Source organism: Elgaria multicarinata, chromosome 3 (genome assembly GCF_023053635.1).
Source record: "Elgaria multicarinata webbii isolate HBS135686 ecotype San Diego chromosome 3, rElgMul1.1.pri, whole genome shotgun sequence".
Taxonomy (NCBI): Eukaryota; Metazoa; Chordata; class Lepidosauria; order Squamata; family Anguidae; genus Elgaria; species Elgaria multicarinata.
Genome location: NC_086173.1, coordinates 48,319,682 through 48,340,390, shown reverse-complemented (window position 1 = coordinate 48,340,390; position 20,709 = coordinate 48,319,682). Strand labels below are relative to the sequence as shown.

Below are 20,709 nucleotides of genomic sequence, written 5' to 3'. Positions count from 1 at the left end.
GGAAATAATAGTTTCATCTAGTGCAGCCTTGCCCAACCAGGTGCCCTCCGAATGTTTTGGACGTCAACTTCCATCAGCCCCAAGCATGCGCAATGGAGTTGCAGTCCAAAACATCTGAAGGGTACGAGACTGGAGATGTATATGGACATGGGTGAACTGGAACAGTTGCATTTATACGTGTGTCTGTGAGATGGGAGCAGAGAATAAGGTCTTGGTGTTTGTTTGTTTTTTTAAATTTTATTCTGCCACTGTGTGGAAATACTTTCAGAACTCTTAACAGTAAATTCAATAAAACAATCAAAACTATTTAATAACCGAAGTTACAAATGCAGCAGATTAAAAACTTTAGTAGATTTAAAATGTAATTTTTCAAGCATGTAATGCTTGAAAAAGTTTGCACTGTGGGTTAACTCAATAAAAGGAAACTGCTAATATCAACCTGAGATGCTTTTGAGGGCAACTCTATACTTTTTGCTACATACACAATTGTTGTGGGTATATCAGTGTTACACTGGTATTTCCCCCAGAAAACTTATAAAGTGTGGAAAATGTATGTGCATCTTTAAACAAATGTGCCTTGGAAACTTTATCAGGCTGGGAATGCTTGTATAGGAATGTTCTAAAGATGCTGATGTGTTGTCCACACTGTTGTATGTTTGCTGCAGGAAACATTGGTGCACACACAGCAGGGAGGTTTTTGGTTTGTTTGTTTTAAAAACAAAGGCCTAAAAACAAGGCTTTGAAATTCAAGTGGTGGTGCTTTGATGTCACTTGTGGCAAGACCACAGTTCTAGCACTTTCCTGTAAACTAATTTAGACACATCAGGTTGGATCCAGACTAGTCATATTTCGAACAGACCCATTAAAATCAACTTAGTTCCCATACATTTCATTAGGTCTACTCTTAAGTATTGTTTCTTCTTGAATTATGAATTCCATGTATGAGAAAAACAGCATGCTTCGAGAGTGGGTGAATGTTTTGAAAAAAATAGCATGTGTGCTTGAAGCATACTGCACATGTTTTCATCAGGAGGAGTGCTTGTGTGGAACATGCCTCTTGCTCTTATTTTACTGAATTGCTTAATGCACTGTATGCTCTACTTGTCAAATTACAATAATGGGCACACTGTGCATGAATTGCAAAGGCAAGAAAAGTGAAAGATGCATGAGGTGCTGTTTATGAGATCCTATTACCTCACTAAAAACGCCCTTGCTTCCTATGTATTGGGTATGGATTGCCTATGTATTAGGACTCTGTGGAAAACATGCCCATGCTTTGCATGAAGATGATCTCACATTCAGTCCCTAGTATCTCCAGGAAGGCCTGGAAAAAAATCATGCCTGAAATCCCGGACAACTGCTACCAGTTAATGTTGACAGTACTGGACTAGATGAATTCATGTTCTGACCCAGTATAAGGCTGCTTCTTCCCAGGGGGAAATTATGTGAGACTATCATGGAAACCAAAGTTTTCTTTTCTTATAGCAGTGCTCAGCTGTTTACTTTGAATTTTGAATAAACTGATACAGAGGCAAGGCAATGTGAATGACACATCACTCCAAAAACAAAACAAATGACCAACAATACCACATCCAGTTTATAAATTTATAGGTTTTTTTTAAAAAAAAAATCTAAACAGATTTTAAAAATGTGAAGCATTTCAGCATAAAGTGCTGGCCTTGGTAATAAGAACATGTTACAAACCATTTCTAAACCAAGCCAGAACCAATCAAAAACAGGCCAAGCCTCAATGGAGAGAACAAAGATTAACAATCAGCACTTGTATTCAACAGCCAGTCAAGCTGCATTAATAAACATCATGGCTTGTTTAAAATCATCCTTCACATTGATATTAAGTTTGAGCTGATAAACATTTCATCCTTAATTTTTCACCATAGGAGGTTCTGTTCAATTGCTAGCACAGAGGTCTTCACTAAGGTTGCTCTGCCAGCATATTTCTCCCTCATATGAAGGAACCATGGTCTAGCACATATTCCATTATGATGAATATCAGCCAAATGCTCTTCATATCTTTTTAGGAGAACTTCCAGTTTCACCAGTGTAAAAAGAATTACATTCCAAGCACTCAGTTTTGTAAATAACACTCTTAACTGCACACTCACCCTTACACTCCACACAGGTAGGGCATTCTTTGGCCAGCATTTGTTATACAGCCAAGGCATCATAAGATGTTGTTTTAGTGTTATCGGGGCAAGGCAAACAAATACTTTGAATTTGAATCTTTTTGGATGTGTTGGGCCAACATGTTGTTGGCCTAATGCATGTAGCAGGACACACACTTGATTTGGTTTTCTCAACTGGACAGGGTGTGTGATCTGAAAGTGGGAGAATTAACATTTGTCATGGTCAGATCACTTCCCATTGAGATTTAGATTCTTGGCAACCTTTTCCTTCTGCAAGGGTGGGGGACCTATTAAAATAGTCTGCCCTCAGAGGCTAATGGATTCTGATGGATTGCAGAGGGCTCTAGGGGATTTTTCTGCTGGCATGGCTGGAACTTCTGTTAAAGCCCTAGTTACTCTGTGGAATGTAGAGATGACTAGGGCAGTTGACACGGATCGCTCTCAAGTGCCTTCTTCCTGGTAAACCCCTGAGCTGAGGGCAATGAAACAAGAGGGACTGAACACAGGTTAGAGCTCATTATCGCGCCTGCCCTGCGGTGGTGTTTTGTTCCACCAACACTGCATCTTCTCAGTGTCGTCCAGTGGAGTTTTTCTGAATGGTTCATGGGCTTTTGCAATCTGGACCAGGGAGAGAAATTGTCAAAACCACAGTAGTATGCTGTGATGAGTTTGCACAACACTTTGAAGCTAACATCATTCACATTCATCATGACTGGAGACCACAGTTAATGTAGTTTCATGTATAGATTATTATTATTATTATTATTATTATTATTATTATTATTATTATTATTATTTATTTTTATAGCACCATCAGTGTACATGGTGCTGTACAGATTACACAGTAAATAGCAAGACCCTGCCGCATAGGCTTACAATCTAAATAAGGAGGGAAAGAGAATGCAAACAGGCACAGGGAAGTGTAAACAGGCACCGGGTAGGGTGAAGCTAACAGTATAGAGTCAGAACAAACTCAATATTTAAAAGCTATAGGGAAAAGAAAAGTTTTTAGCTGAGTTTTAAAAGCTGTGATTGAGTTTGTAGTTCTCAAGTGTTCTGGAAGAGCGTTCCAGGCGTAAGGGGCAGCAGAAGAAAAAGGACGAAGCCGAGTAAGGGAAGTAGAGGTCCTTGGGCAGGCGAGAAGCATGGCATCAGAGGAGCGGAGAGCACAAGCGGGGCAATAGTGTGAGATGAGAGAGGAGAGATAGGCAGGAGCTATATATACATAGAGAGAGTTATCCAGAGCACTATCTTCAATTTTATTGAATGAGTTTCTGTTGTTGAGGCCTAAGAATGCGGACAGAATGCTTAAGCTTGAGCTTTCCTCTTCATGGCTTATTACATCTAATAGAGAGGAGATGTTTGCCTCGGTTGTCAACTCCTCCTTGAGAGAGGAAGTGGTACCAGCCACTTTAAAGGAGGCAGTTATTAGCTCTCTCCTGAAAAAACCTAACATGGATGCAGAAGATGTTAATGACAATAGGCTGTTTGCTAATATCTTCTTCATGGGAACGATGATTCAGCAGATTGCTGCCAGCCAAATCCAGGCACTATTGAGTGAAACTGATTTTCTAGATCGTGTTCAGTCAGGCTTCAGGTCTGGTTTCTGAACACAAATTGCCTTGATTGCTCTGTGGGATAACCTTTGCTAAGAGAGGGACAGGAGGAATGTGACCCTGGTGATTCTCTTGGCATCTTTTGATACCGTTGGCCATGGTATCCTTCTGGGTAGGCAATCTGGGTTGGGAGTTGGAGACACTTCCAGAAAGTGATGCTGGGAGATTATTGCTCTGTCCCATAGCAGTTATGCCATAGGGCAGGGGTCTCCAATATGGTGCCTGCAGGTGCCATGGCACCCATAGACACCTCCAATGGTACCCCCTGTGAGCATTTTTTTTAAATTTTCTTTGCACGTTGTACAAAGAGTTGTATGAAATGCATACAAATTTCTAGCAATTATAAATACGCTTCAAGAAAAGTAGAACAAATATCCAAATAAGTATCCATTTGAAGGTCGCATCTATAATCCACATGTTCAAATATTGAAAGTATTATAAGGTCCTTAATCTATTGCATTATAAGTGGTGAGTGTTGATCCTTCCAGTGTTGCAATCTCAGTCTTTTAGCTGTCAAAAGGCTGCAGAGAAACCATTTATGCTGACTATTTAATTTCAGTGAAGCAGGTAAATAATTTAAAGGCATGTGTACATCAGTGAGTATTAAAGACTGTTCCAAAACAAAACTATATATCTGTAATACCCCCTCCCCCAAATAAGCAACTACTGGGCATTATCAAAACCTGTTTAAAAGAAGTACTGCAATTAGCTGAATTAGATAATCCCTTATAAAGAGACTTTGTGGTGTTCAATAGACACAAAACATTTTTTTTGCTGAATAAGACACAGTCTAAGATCCATAAACATGACAAGCAGAGCCAAAGCAGCAATCCAATGTTTAGGCATTTTGTTGTGGTGCCCAGAGCAGTTCTTTAAATTTGCAAATGTGCTCACTGGTCCAAAAAGTTTGGGGATCCCTGCCGTAGCATGTCACCCCAGCTGTGGAATGACTTCCCTAGAGAGCTTGCCTAGTGCCTACATTGTGGTCTTTTTGGTGCCAGGTGAAAACCTCCTTATTTCCCCTCCCTTTTTATTTATTTATTTATTTAAAACATTTATATCCCGCCCTATATCATTAAGATCTCAGAACAGCGTACAGATAAAAACATAGAGTATAAAACAATAAATATGCACAGTTAAAAACAGATTAAACCATGATCCAAGTTAAAACAATATATAATTTAAAAGCAGTAAAAGCAATTAAAACAATGTGCCAGTGAGTTTAAGACCTACAGTTTTAGACCTACAGATTTAAAAACTCGTGTTAGTGCATTTGTAGATCTCTGCACTCCCGCTGACTTTTATCTTGGTTACTTCTTTCATTTTAAACCATAAACTTATGGTTTAATGTTATGTTTTACTATGTTGTTGTATTTTACTGTATTTTACAGTTTTAAGTTTTGTCTTTTAAGCTGCTTTGGCTATTGGGCAGTATAGAAATGAAATAAATAACTAAAAATAAATAATGGGCTTTATAGAAATGTAATAAATAAATTTGGCCTTTCATTAATCTACGACTCCTAAAATCCCAGAAGATTATAGCTAGCAAAATTCCTCTCTCTGCAATAATTGATATGCCTGCTGAAATTTCTTCAGACACTTCCTCACTCAGGATCTGGATAGTTCCTTTCTGTGTACATTATAATGATTATTTGGTTAAAAGTGTTTTGCAGTTTCCAAAAGTGCTATGATAGAATCTCACATAAAATAAAAAATAGTTCCCATGGAACATTAGGACTGTGTACTTGCTTAAAGTAGTGGGTTACCAAACTGATACAGATAATTTATAATTAGGACATATATATCTGAGATAATTGTTTCCTCCAACTATAATGGAAGTGATATACTGCCATTGTTTACTGGTTATTGGAGGAAGCAGCAGCCTTGAGCCAGTGAACAGCAGCAGCAACCTCCTCCCCAGCCCTGAAATTAAGGAGAGAAAAAAATGCCTTTCAGAATGAGAGTACTTCCTATCTTCAGAGCCTTTCACAAAATATGGCTCGCAACCACAACACCATGTAATGGAGCCATATGCAACATTGGAACCTGCTCTGTTTCAAGAATTCTTTTAGAAATATGTATTTTCTTTTCAAGTAAAAAAAATGCAGGCAAGCCACTTTGTGTTTTTAAAAATTCTGTATTCAAGCATATTGACTTGAGTTTTGATCCTTGAAAGGTTTTTTAAATCCTCCTTTTGTAAGACTAATTGGTAATTTTAAAACAACTTTTTTTCAGTACCAAAGTCTGTCCTGCCTGAAGACGTTAAGATATATTTCAAGGACTGTATTCATACTGCTATGGTTTCATTGATTTTGTAGTTAGAATAAAAGGCACAATATACATTCACCTGCTTTATGGCTAGTGGAACATGCACACATATTCCATATGGTTCCTTCTGATGTGGTTGCGTATGTATTTGATTTTTGTTCCATTCTGGTTTTCTGTGAATTGTATCATTCTTTTCCATCTGCAGTGTTTTTCTGAGGCTTTGTCACTAAACTAGTAGTAATACCATCTACTACAGCATTCCAGCAGCTGCCTGTTTATATTGTGAGTTTGACAGAGAAACTGCTTCCAGGTCATATGAATACATTAATTTTTACTCAAAGTACACAAGAACATAGGAAGAGCCATGCTGGGTCGGACACAGCATTCTCCAGCCCATGTTTCCCAGCAACTGGTGTATACAAATTTACAGCCTCTGATATTGGAAGTCCTTTTTATTTTAAAAGTTTTGTTTGTCCTATTTTCTCAGAGATTGATGATATTCTCCCAAAAGCCTACTATAATAATGACAACCGCAATAAACTGATCCTTATGCATAATGGGTAGACTAAGGAAGTAGCTGTATAGTGTCTTACTTAAGCTTCAAGAATTGTGTGCAAAGGTTGCCAAGAGGAGTGGATGAAATGGACAAGACTTTCCTCTCACCTCCAGGGATTCTACTTGGTGAATGAGTGGGGTGTTGTTTGTGTGTCTGAAGCTGACCTCTCTTTGTTGATTTCATTCTCCTCTTCCACATTGTCTGGTTGTGGATGTGAGGGGGAACTCCTGTCAATTTGATATGCCTCCTTCCTCTTGGCTCTCTGCACAGCTGAGTCTACCGCTGCATTGAAGATAAATAGCAAGTGTAATTCCATAATAACAAGAAGATTCAGTGAGCCATTTTCTGACAATTTCTTGCTCTGGAAGGCTAACATTATATGACCATGGTAAATAAGCAAACATTAATGGGTTTTATGTAGGTGAGTTGACTATCACAGATCACATGAACCGTAAAAGAGCACACTAGAAGGACAGGTAGAGATCTGTAGTTAACTCAACCTCAGTAACAATAGTACATGTGGGAGAGCACTTACCAGGTGGCATTACCATAGATGCATGTGATACTCTTCTTTTTAGATAAAGGGAGTGTCGGTAACTACCGTAAGTAATCATAGATGAGCATTTGTTTAAAGTATGCCATGACATTCCCGTAATCCATTAATTATGTGCTTTTATGTACATACATTTGAACACCCTGTTCATGTTACCTTTGTAATTCATACCTTATGGTTAAACATTGTTTATTCAGAGCCTGACTGTATTTGATCTTACTGACTGTAAGAAAGCAAAACTGTAAACAGGAGGGTATACATCTGGCTTCCTTGAATCTAGTGTGTTGATTTAAAGCTATTAAATCAACTGACACCCCAGAAAAACATAATTCTTTTTACAAATCTCTTCCTGCTGATAATGCAAAGTTGCCCAGGTGCTTGAGTTAAGAGAGACCACTTTCTTCAAATGCTGATGTTTTCATATGAATTTTTTTGGGCCTGGTTGTGGGGGGGGCAGTGGTTTAGTGTATTGAATTACAGCACTTGTTAAGTACATCAGTCAAAGGCTGTAATTGTTCATTGTTGAGGTTCAGTGCCAAAGACTGTATTTTCCTTTTCTTCTGTCTTTGTTTTAGTTATTTTTTAAAAAATTCTATCCTGGTCTTGAGCTCCAAAGGCTCCCAGAGTGGCTAACAGTTAAAGCAGTACTTTAAAACAACAGTCATCCATATATGTCATCCATGCATATATGATAGCTGTAGTCCTTCATATTCTTTCTCTTTGTAAGAAGCTAAACTTGGCAACATACAATTAAATACTAAAGTATCAAAAAGAGAAGGCTGCATCAAAGACTGGTTTTTCTTCAGCTGCCTATCACATGTGGGTATCAAATGCACAACTGTTTCATCATGTTTACATACGTTTGTTGTTGTAGTTGTCTGAACCAATGAAATATTTTAGTACTGTCATGATTCCATTAATTTTTTCTAATGAGCATTGTGATCTAGAGGCTTGATTTAGGAATTTGAGAGATATTGGGTCATATGAAAAATACTGGTGTCTCTCAGCCTCCATTGCAGGAGCATAAAGGTAATATCAGCTTAACTTGCTGGGTTGTTCAGAGGATAAATGATAATGTATGCAAAGCATTTTGTACCACATAAAATATACACAGTGAACTAGTTCCTGTTTTCCCCAGCATAAAAGAAGGAAAGTGTCTGAACTGCATTGTGGTGAGTCTTGCATTATCTGGGAAAAACTGCCTGTATTTATTTATTTATTTATTTATTACATTTTTATACCGCCCAATAGCCGAAGCTCTCTGGGCGGTTCACAGGAAGTATATTGCATTCACTTCATTTATTTTTTTCAGCACATGTTCTGACTTCTTCCCTTCATGCAGACTCATTTGTGTGTAATAAAACCTATTGTATTCAAAACAAATCTTTCTTTTTAAAAGCTATATTCCAAAGAAATGATCAACAATTATTTCTGTGTTAAAAACTTCCTCTCTTGCCCCCTATTCCAAACCATTGAATGGTTTTCAAGTCATAATTTTGTTGCCAAATTCCATAAAGCTTCAATTGCTGGAAAAGTGGCTGGATGAGTTAAACATAGTCTGTAGAGCAAAGAGGCTCAAGAGACATGGAGATATCTACAGTACAAATGCAGAATCTGTATTTTTAATACAGATTTTTGTGGCTTTTATGGGAATAAGAGGATTCATTTTTCTTTTGTAAATGCCTTGTTTTCATGGTTGGGTAGGGAAATGATTAAATGTTTGTGTACTATGGGCCAGTTTACTCTATCAAATAAGCTACTGTGGCTTCTTTCAGCCATGGTGGGCTGCATGGCATGCTTGTACATGCTGGTGATCATTTTGAATATTCTCATGAAAGCTTGTCATGTCATCCAAAATTGGGTGGCGAGGTTGTGCAAGGATTAAAAAACATAACCCATGGTCAGTTCTAGAACCCTTGCACCTCCCCCGCCATACAGGTTCAGAAGACATGACTAGTCATGACTTGAATATTCAAAATCTGCCTGGCGCTCACATACATGGTATGTGGCCACGATCATGCAAACTGGGTCAATGTGTGTGCAGAGTACTTAATTAACCCCAGATAATTCCTGTTACCCCAACCTCCAATTTTGTATTATCCAGTCAAGTTTAAATTGCTTAATTGAATACTTTAATGGAAAATGAGGCTTTACGTACAGTGTAAGGTGCATTGGTGTCAACCAAATTAAGTAATGCACACTTGGCTGGATGATACAAAATCTGTATAATACATTCTAAAAAGAAGTTTGTATTTCAGCACAGAATTCTAGTTGATATGCATATCTTTGTGTCCAGAAGACAACACAACTATAATTGAGTGTTTCATACCTCAGATTTTGTTCGTTTTCAATGCCACTTTTTTATTTAGTATTTATTTAGTTTTATGTACCATTTTCCACAAATGTATCTAAGCAGTGAACATAAAATACAATGACATGAAATCAATAATAAATCTAACAGTAAAAGCAATAAATCAGCAATAAATTCACACACCCTGCAGGGTGCTACAAGCCATAGCTGGCTGGGTCATACTTCAGGGAAGGCCTATGTAAAGAAATGAGTTTTAAGAAGATGTCTGAACGTCAGAATTGTGGAGGCCTGTCTAATGTAAATTGGCAAAGTATTCCAGAGGTGCGTGCTGTTGCACCAGAGATGTGAAGGCTCAGAAAACAAATGGAAAAATTCAGGGAAAAAACAGGTTTTTCTGTTTTTGTTTTTTTCCCAAAAAATTGGAAAAAAATTAACGGGTTTGAATTATGAAATATTTTCTTTTAGAATTTAAGACTAGGTGTTCATTTGTGTTATCCAGCCTTTACTACCCACAAAATGATTTCTAAAAATGATATAATAAGGACACTTTTGTAGAAAGGCTAGAGAGATGTAAATATCTGGAAATAAGCCATGGGGGTGGGGGGAATGTTTTTTAATCCCCTTCGTAAAATTCTCAGCATAGTTATTTCTTCCATTCCTAATTAAAATTATTGATGTTACACTTACTCCAGTCAAGGAAGCTCGTAGTCTTGGCTTTATATTTGATTCCTCGCTCTCCTTTATTCCTCATATTGAGGCAGCAGCTAAATCCTGTCGTTTTTTCTTGTATAATATTGCCAGGATTCGATCATTTCTGTCTGTCTCTTCTGCCAAGATGCTTGTTCATGCACTGGTTATTTCTCGGTTGGACTACTGCAACCTTCTTCTCACTGGCCTTCCTTCTTCTCACATCAGTCCGTTGGTCTCGGTCCACCACTCTGCCACTAAGATCATCTTCTTGGCTCGCCGCTCTGATCATGTTACTCCACTTCTGAAATCTCTTCATTGGCTTCCAATTCACTTCAGAATCCAATATAAACTTCTTCTGTTGACCTTCAAAGCTTTTCACGGTCTAGCTCCTTCCTATCTCTCCTCTCTCATCTCACACTATTGCCCCACTCGTGCTCTTCGTTCCTCTGATGCCATGTTTTTCACCTGCCCAAGGGTCTCTACTTCCCTTGCTCGGCTTCGTCCATTTTCTTCTGCTGCCCCTTACGCCTGGAACGCTCTTCCAGAACATCTGAGATCCACAAGTTCAATCGCAGCTTTTAAAGCTCAGCTAAAAACTTTTCTTTTTCCTAAAGCTTTTAATACCTGATGTTGTTTGGACTCTATACTGTTAGTTTACCCTACCCTGTGCCTGTTTACCCTACCCAGTGCCTGTTTGCATTCTCTTCCCCTCCTTATTGCTTTACTATGATTTTATTAGAATGTAAGCCTATGCGGCAGGGTCTTGCTATGTACTGTTTTACTCTGTACAGCACCATGTACATTGATGGTGCTATATAAATAATAATAATAATAATAATAATAATAATAATAGATCCAATGTATCTTTTACTGATAGACATTTAGGCATGCTCCAAGACATGCTCAGCCTCCCAACATGTGAGTACAGTGTGACTAGAGTCACCACATAATATGGAAGAAAAGATGCATTCTTGAAAGTTGAGTTTTGTTCTATGGAGTCCTGTGTTTTGGGGCTTGTTCTGGTTAGATGCTGTAGCAGTCAATTTAATGTAGTTCTATCCTAAAACCCACGTGTGAAAAAACACTGAAGGTTATCCCATCACTTTTACCAGATGCAATGGAAAAGCAAGTGGGTTATTCCACCTATGCTCCTTCTTTAAAAAAATAGCTTTGAGGCTTGGATCTATAGAACTCATTGGCACAGTTTTTAATAAAGTTCTCAGTTAGACCACTAAGAAATGCTGCCTCAGCTATAAAACTTTTTAACTGTTGCCGCTAGAAGAAACCCTCTCTACGTGAAAGAAACCCAGTAGCCTGGTTCCTATGGTATAGGCATGGGATTGACACTACCACTAGAGGCCACCTTTCAAAATGAGCGAAAAATAAGATGTTCGTTAACAGAAATAATTTACAAAAATGAATAACAAGTAATTCTTCAAATAATAACTTGAGAATTAAATATGGTTGCTTACCATTCCAAAGCTGAGTCTTTCCCAGCTAAATAAAATCTTAATAACTTTTCCTTCAGATCAGATTTCTCTAAGCTTCACTCCACAAACAGGAACAAGTTTAGGAATTGCTCTAAACTTCCTTACAAATTATAACAGATGTTGTATACCAGTCTTCTGATTCAAATGTTTCAGAGATTACTTGTTGAGGTTCCCTCTGATCAGACTTTAAATAGGAAACTAAAATATTTTATGTATATCTTGAGTTTCTCTTACCATGTTTGGTATATACTTTATTCAGACAATAATTACAAATTTGCTAAATGAGTTTACTTTTATGACCAAATCAAATTATTATTATTATTATTATTTATTTATATAGCACCATCAATGTACATGGTGCTGTACAGAGTAAATATACATAATATAACTTTAGGAACATACAGATTGCTTTATGTTCCTAAAGCAGCCCTCCCCAAACCAGTGCTGTCCAGATGTTTTGGACTACAATACCCAGCATTTCGGATCATTGGTCATGCTGCTGAAGGAAGCTGAGGTCCAAAATATCTGGAGGGCACCAGGTTGGGGAGGGCTATCCTAAAGCAACAAAATTACTTTAGATTTGTAAAGAGGGCTAAAAAGAAATAAGTATTGCTAATTTTTCATTCCTCCCCAAATGTCCCATCTTTCTGAAAAAAAATCCCACTGGGTGAAAACTTCTCTCCCCCCCCCCCCCCCAAAATGGCTTCACAATTTCTGGAAAGTTTACATCTCTATGCAACATTAAATGCTCTACTGCAAGTGAACCTCACAAGCATGTAATGGTAATTGGTATACTTTCTTTAGAAACAGCTTTCTCTTTGATCTGATCTGGCCCCCATGTTCCTATGAGAGGAAGATAGCAGCAAAAAAGATAAATGTCCATACAATTTGTAGAATCCAGTAAACATGACTCAGTTAAAACAAGGGAAAGCAAAAGTTTGACGCCATATGTTCATGCGTAGCCTTTTAAGTATCTAGTTTAAGGAAGTAACCCTCAAGCCTTTATTGTTCATTGCATCAGTATGTTAACAATAAAACTTGTTTCCCAGATTCAGTCACAACCTATACAGAAATACAGTAAAACACACTCAAGCATTCCAGTGAATCAAGAGCTGTTGGCAGAAGTCACTGTGTTGTGGCTCATGTGTGGGTGAACAACATCATGAGGTATATCCTGTAATCTCTCCTCGCCTCTGGTAAAGTAGCTGAGGTTTAACAAGAACTGTAGTGCTTGAGCTCCCTTTATCGCGATATTAGTCAAAGCCCCACTTGCTAAAAATAGAAGTTAAAAAAACCCCAGATTTATAAATAGCAGATGCTTAAAATTCAGAAAAGAGAGCAAGAGCCCTGTTCAGTTCATTTTCCTTTCTAGGTAATTTTGACCCTATGCGTGTACTGCCTGAAGTGTCATTTTCTAGTTTAGGCTATCTGTTCGATGAAATGGGAGTGTGCCAGCTGTTTTGGTATATGGATATAGCATTTTTAAAATAGTCCACCTTGCAAATACTTTCAGGTAATCTGTTTTGACAGAAAGAGTTCTTCTTTTCTATCACCCCAATTTCATTAATAGGAAAAAAGATTTACAGTTGTGTTCGTTAAAATTTTCATAGGTGGGTTCTTGAAAAACCTAAAACATAAAGAGATCTTTGTATGCTTTAGAGCTGCTCTTTCTTTCTGAATAAGATCAGCACCTTCTCATGCCACATTGCAGTGCTGAATGATTCTTGAATACTGGAAAAGCTTAAAAAGCTGTTTGTGATGTAGCAATCTGCTCTATGGAAGATAAAACTGAAGTTCTGTTTTGTTTAATCATTTACATGTGTGTAAAGAAGCTAGCATTGAAATCATAGTAAAATCTGTGTTGATTTCTTAAAGTGGGCAATATTATCTTTGCTCACCAGGAAAAAAAGCAAACCACAAGACAGCCATAACTCTGTGGTTCGTAATATAAAGAAAATTAAAGATCTCTGTAGTCCTGTGTATTGTCCTGTACTGCATGTAAATGAATTAATAAAGTGTGTGGTTTGGAGGGTTGATTTACCTTCAGAGGAAATAGCTCCAGTTATGGATCAATGAAATGTATTGATAATGTTATGTAAATGAATGAGCACAAATTGGCCATGTTCACATATCACAGTTAGCAGCTTATTGTGAACAAGCCTTGTTGCTTTTGAATTGCCTGTTCAACAACAGCAGAATGGAAGTATTTCTTGAAGTTCTCCTTTTGGTCTAAGGAGAATGAAAAGTTTCCCTCCAAATTACTGTAACCCAGTATTTCCAAAGAAGTGCTCCGTCCCCACGAACTGTTGAAAAACAAAATGCTAGGAATTCTTGCACACACTGAGTCAAATCTCCGTTGTGATGAATAGGCAGTGACAAATTGGTGGGCTTTCTGGGAAATGCAGTGGCAAACTGGTTTTTTTTGTGCAAGGATGCTTGCAAACATTTTATCATGAAGCAAATAAGTGAAATCAGCTTCCTGGAATCTGTGGTCAATTGAGCTTTGGACCAAGAGTTCCTCATAACCAAGAGTTCCTCATAAAATTCTGGTAAAGTCCATGCATGTAAAGGCTTGCAGTGGAATGTGTCATGGCAAATCACAACCACAAAGCAGTTTGCGATCAGCTGCTTGTAAGCTATCTGCTGTGAGCATTGTGTGTCAGTGAGGAAATGCCTTATTAATGTACTATTATGTAAATATAACAATAATTTTGACAGAAATGATTTCCTTTAAGCTAATTTGACCGTTTTTGGGTTTTGGTATCCTTCCTAAAATGTCTGCTAAGGCTGCAAAAATGCCAAAGCCCAGAAACTGGGTGCTGGCACATAGCATTGTTTGACTTCTGCCTCAGCTTTGCTGACATTGTGCGATAGTGTATGGTGGTTTTGTAATAGTTGACCTAGGCTTATGATGTGTCTTCTTATATATGGCCTTTTTAGAATAAATACCAGAGAAAAGGTCAGATAGCCTTGGTCAAAATGTAACTATACAAAATCCACATCACTGTAACCTTTATTAGGCTAAATCAAACATCACAAAAATGTGCAGGCTTTCGAGTTCTTTCCATCAGTCAAGACTACCAGAAGCTGGTTGGGGTTGGGAAATTGGCTTGGGAGGCTGACTTGATGTTGAATTTATGTCTGCATGGTCAGAGTCATAAGATGAAATGGAGAAGGTGGATTTGCAGACATTCAGATTAGGCTCTACCACCAGCTGATGTGGTAGTTTCAGGTTTCATCTAGAACTGACCCTTGAACTGCTGGGCATAAGAAAAAAGCAAATGGTTGAATCCTCCAGTTTTGGAAAAACAAAAACAAATTCCAGCTCTTACAACCGTCTCCATCCTGGTTCCTCAATTGGTGGAACAGAGAAGTAGAGAGAACTGGGCAGTCTTTATGTTACCTGCTGTGCTAGGTATAACAAAAGACTCTGACCATGTAGACATTATGATTTCAACATCATCAGCCTTCCCCCATACCGCATTTCGCTCTCTCCAGGCTACCTTTTGCAACATTGGGCCTGATGAAGAGAACTGGAGATCTCAAGCATGTACAGTTTTGTGATATTTGATTGACTTAATAAAGGTATTATGCTAATACAGATTTTGGAATTTTCAAATGTAAATTTACTTTACATACAACTAGGGTGCAATAAAAGCAATTGGTTGAAGAAAAGCCTACCAAGAACTATTGTTTTTATTCTTTTTAAATTTTGTATTTTCGATTGTTTATATCGTGTTTTAGCCTTTTAACTGTTTATCATCCATCCACAGAACATTGGTTATTAGGCAGACTTAAAATATAATAAATAACTGAAACATGGAGTGATATTGTTAGCAGTCAGTTTGGGTAGTACTACTCCATTAGCTGCTTTCTTGCAGTGCTTTCTGTTGCTGTTCCTCAATGTGGGCTAGCTTTATTATTTTTCTGGAAGCTTCTGTTCCTTAGCCTTAATAAAAAGTTACTGACATGTCGGTCAGTTGCCTACCCGTCTTCACCTGCAGTATGGTGTTTCTCTTCTAGGGCAGAAATGATCTAGCGGTGACTAATCTTGATGAAAAGCATATATGTAAAGCTTTTGGGTTGAATGTCCTCTTGTTCACACACCTGGAGGCAGTTTGAGAGAAAACAATACTTTCCTGTATGTGTCTTAACCCACCTCTTCCTCTTTTTAGGTCATCATGGCTGCTGTTGGCCCCACTGCTCTCTCCTGCTGTTCCTCAGCAAACAGCCCTGCCTTGTTGCCTCTGCCCAGAGGGATTACATAGGTTTCACTGGATCAGAAATTTAGTCCCTCACTTTGGAATTGCCAGCTCCCATGTCAAGGTGCTTTCATCCCCAACTGAATTCTACGAACTTATGAAGGTGATTGGTGAATCTCCAGTACATGTGACTTTATGGATGGTGGGTGGCAAGAGAGTGTAGATCTCAGAAGGCGGCAGTTTCTTTGTGCCTGCTGCCACTTTTATTGTATCGCATTAAAAATGGCAGCTTAGAATTTCAAGAAGGTGCAGTTGTACTACTCTTCTTAAACAGCTTTCTCAAGCTTATGGATCACATGGTTCTTGCTTTACCATTTCATAGTGAATGGGTCAATATGGCTTACTTCTTTTAAACACATTCCTAGGACCCAAAGTTAGAACCCGCAGGTGGGGAGGAAAACTCTTTTTTTCCGAATAGCATACGGTTTTCTTTTCAATATGGTGAGGTTGGAAAGGCCATAGCTCAGATGGGAGGGGCTCTTACTCAGTGTTCAAGCACGTTTTTTGCTTGTTTAAGGTGTCTGATGTAATTCGTGGCATCTCCATTTAAAAAGTCAGATAGCACAGCTGGGAAAGTCTCTTGTCTAAAACCTTAGAGAGCCTCTTTCAGTCTTAGAGTGACCATATGGAAAAGAGGACAGGGCTCTTGTATCTTTAACAGTTGAATAGAAAAGGGAATTTCAGCAGGTGCCATTTGTATGCATGCAGCACCTGGTGAAATTCCCTCTTCATCACCACAGTTAAAGCTGCAGGAGCCCTGTCCTCTTTTGTGTCTGGTCACTCATTGCATTATAGGGAAAATATGCTGACATTTGAAGAAAAGTGGCATTGGGGAAATCCCAGTACTCTGTCTTGCACAGTTAAGCTGGTGCAAAGTGTAGCTGCCTGGGGGATTGGCATGTAATAAATATGGCTTCCCTACAGCTAACTTCCTGCTTGGATCCAGAAATAACTGTTCCTCAGTGTCATGCAAGCTTTGTGTTGTGCTGTGAATATCTGGAAAGCAGCTTTGTTTTGCTTGTCATCCTCTTAATCTAATGTTTTTGTTGTTGTTTTGTTCTATGAGAGTTTTTAGGCAGCTGGTTGTGCCTGATTTTTAATTGAGGAATGTTCCTGCTGGTTTAAAAACCAGTGGCTTTCAAGCCCTTTGTCTCATTTGGAGATTGCTTAGCAAAAAATGCTAGTAAAAATGGAGAAGCATCAACTTTGCATAACAATACAAGTGAGAAAAGGGAGAGCCTGCAATATTGGATATAGCAAGTGGAATATTAGTATTGGCTGGGCCTGTCTTTTTCTGCACCTTTAGTTGACTGAAGAAGATGTGCATGTGCAGAATGTCTGTCCCTCACAGCTGTGTAACCTCCTCACTGTATAAATTAAGCACTGTATTGGGAGTTCTTTGGAAGGAACTTGCGTGTTCCACATGACAGACAGTTGAGTTAACCTAAACTTCTCTCTCTCAGGGACAGATAAAGATGGCCAAGCAGCGAGTAGTTTTGGCTTCACTCTACCTTGGAACGGGACCATTGGAGAAGGAACTAGTAAGTGTTTGAGCTGGGATGGGGGTGCAGATATTCAAGAAATAACTGGTTAAAGAGATGGTATCCAGTCTCTATTTTTTAAAAGTCCTTAATTCACAGGCTTAATCTCTGTCCTTTCATTTTATTGCTGGGATTTTCTGTTGATAGCCAGTTTGCTGTACACTGGCATTGTCTTCAGTGATAGCAAGTGTTCTTTGTAGTTATGCCAGTTTTTGATTGTGTGCCATGCACATCGGCTATAGGATGTGCATGTCTATTCACAGTTCTTTTCTCTATGCCTCCTTTCTTTGCTAAGAGTGATTGTTCTATTTAGCACTCCTTTAACCTTTCTAGAGCCTTACTTCTAACTAATGAGGAATGCTGGGGATAAATATTTTGTTTTGATAATCTCCAGTGATGCTACTGTTACAAGCATTAAAGGCCCTAAACTCTGTACTTTGTAACTAAGTTAATCTTTGCCCAGTGCTAAAATAACTGTATCAGGAGAACAAAGCCAAATCTGCAGTCAATGGGAACCACTAATCCTTTCCCACTTTGGGGTGTGGGCAGGTGGGTAGATGTCTAGCAATGGCAGGTGTACAGACTTGAGAGAAGGCTTAGGAGTAATATTTGTGCTCAGAAAATTGGTGTTCTTTGTACTTCTGGTGTTTTGTTTACATTATACACACCTCACTTCTGAGCATGTGGGACACTTGGGAGGAAGGCTGCCTTGTGCTTTCACAGAGAGCTTCAGCAATTGGGTGATATAGAAATGAAATAATAATGATAATAATAATGCCTGTCTTGTCCTGTAGGTGGATTGCATTGAAATGGCTTTGGAGAGGTCCTTGCAGGGATGTGGGCCTTCCAATCTTAGAGTATCCATTCTATTAGACTTCACAAGGGGATCTCGGGGTTAGTATGTGTATGTTGTTTGGTCACAACCTCGTCTCATGTAACTGGACTAGGGTAGTTAGATTAGATACTTCTGTTCAAAAGAGCTGTGATAAAATTAGAGGATTTGAGCCTTTGCTTAGGATCAATGATCAAAAGCCAGAATGTTCTTCTTGAAATGTTTAAACTAAGTCTGAATGCAGCTGAAGAACCTTAAAAATCATAGGTAGAACTTTCATCTATAAAATCTGAGCAAAATATTCCTGATGTTAGCTTCTATGTTGGCCAAGAATAAGTCTTGGTACTCCAAATCTCTCTACTTGAGTTTCATGTTATCACAGTTTGTGGCAGTATTAGAAATGTAGTTCTTCCTACTTCTCTGAATTACTGTTACTGCAGCCATAGTAGGGCACATACATGTCAGTCCTGACAAGAAGTAATTATCTGTTGATGATCTTCAAATGCCAAACATCAAGTGCTGTAAAATATGGCTTAGAGATGATCCTATGACCCCTAGACAGAATCTGGGGGAGGGGGGCATAGGATACTTCAGATTCCTGGATCTGAGGCCAGAGCCAGCGCCCCAACCTCAGACCTAGGAGTCTGAGCTCCCCTCCCGCTCACAGCCGGTGTGGAGAGAACGGCACCAGTTGCCTCTATAAGCTTGCAAATGTGAACTCAGAGAGGTGGGATGGGGGCAGTTCTGTGGACGGGGAGGGGAGGAAACTAGGTCAGCTGGTTTATGAATCCCCCCTGGCTTCCGAGTCTCCTTCCCTCCAGCTCTGCAGAGCCCTAGCTAGGCACGCAAAATCACCCTTCTAGTGAAAATGCAGGGTGACAGGAGCACAGAAGCAACAGTTGCCTCCGCACTCCTCCTGCCCTGCATAGGATGCCCACCAACCTCTTGATTTTTGAAGCTGGTTGGCATCCAGATAGGAATGTGCCCTTAAAGAAGCTTAAATTCAAATAGATAAAATTGTTGTGGATACTGCATGTATTACTGGGGTCCCAGCAAATCCATTTCCTTCTGTCTCTCAGGCCGGAAGAACTCTCGGACCATGCTCCTTCCACTCCTGAGGAGGTTTCCAGAGCAGGTCCGCATCTCTCTCTTTCACACTCCTAATCTGCGTGGTCTTCTCAGACTCCTGATCCCTGAACGTTTCAATGAGACCATCGGGTTGCAGCATATCAAGGTCTATCTCTTTGATGATAATGTGATCTTGAGTGGGTGAGTCTCTTGATACAAGGAAATTATGGCTAACATGGGGATGTTTGGGGGAGCTATTTGATGTCCAGTTAAGAAGAAAATCCATGAAGAAAGAGCATACAACTAATCTTGCCGCCTGTTCTGGAGACAGTGCAGTGTAGCATTTTTTCACTTTCTCATTACTGGAACATTGCCACTGTTGCTATTGAAGAAGTGTCCTGTAATGTGTCACAATTTTAGCCAAGCAGGATTGGGGAGGTTGTTCAAGAAGGCAACCTCTGCCTACAGGTATTGGTGAACTTCCTTAAATGTTATTATATGTCGTCTTTTTCAGCTATGCCATACTTATGTGACTTGGGAATATCTTTCTGTTGCCATTCTCAGCTAACGTCTGGCATTTCCCCTCCTTTCCTTCTCCAGAGCCAACTTGAGTGACTCCTACTTCACCAATCGTCAAGATCGCTATGTGTTCCTACAAGACTCACCTGAGATTGCAGATTTTTTCACTGAGCTAGTAGATGCTGTTGGGGATGTGTCCTTGCAGTTACAGCAAGATGATACAGTCAAAGTGATGGAGGGGATGGTGCATCCTTACCAAGGTAGGAGGACCATTTAGCAAAAGAATTGGTAGAGGTATGTTTTAGTTGGTGTCACCTGCTCTTTCAGTGCTCAAAGGTCTGGGGAGTAGCTGGACTCGCCTGGTCAACTGAGTTTCCACTTGTGTATCTTTAGGTTCTTCTTCGTGGTCTCTATGCATCACACATATGGGCTTTGCGCCTGCGCAGAGACCAGACCGGAACCTTCTCTAGCTGAGTGGAACGTTTTTGGCGGGAACCCCTCCCCCCACGCTACCGCGCATGTCCATGGGGTTCCCGCCCTTACCTCAGTTCTTCGTCGTCCGCCGTTGTGCCTAGACCGAAAAACTTTACCTCTAGCGTTTTCTCTGTTGATCTATTTAAAATACTTTTCTAACTTACCTTTTCTTCAGCTTTCTTCTTTTTCGTCCTTTTTCTCTCTTTATCTATATAAAAAAAAAAAAAAAAAAAGATTTTTGTAGTTAGATTTCTCCTCAGCGACTTCGGTCGTGTGAGGCCTTTATGGCAATCAAAGCACCATTTAGAAAGTGCGTCAAGTGCGGAGCTAAGCTCCCTCCGTCTGACGGCCATTCTTTGTGCATTATCTGTTTGGGAGAGGGACA

General features: G+C 39.2%; 1 protein-coding gene across 2 annotated transcripts in view; it reads left to right on the top strand.

The window, feature by feature from the left end:
- The window catches only part of PGS1 (phosphatidylglycerophosphate synthase 1), a 39,733-nt gene that overhangs the window by 294 nt on the left and 18,730 nt on the right, over positions 1-20,709 (top strand). For both annotated transcript variants that reach the window (XM_063120138.1, XM_063120137.1), the window contains exons 2-6: positions 15,804-15,993; positions 17,354-17,431; positions 18,226-18,325; positions 19,343-19,532; positions 19,932-20,110. In XM_063120138.1, the coding sequence (XP_062976208.1) occupies positions 15,804-15,993; positions 17,354-17,431; positions 18,226-18,325; positions 19,343-19,532; positions 19,932-20,110 (737 nt within the window). The remainder of the gene's footprint in view (positions 1-15,803; positions 15,994-17,353; positions 17,432-18,225; positions 18,326-19,342; positions 19,533-19,931; positions 20,111-20,709) is intronic.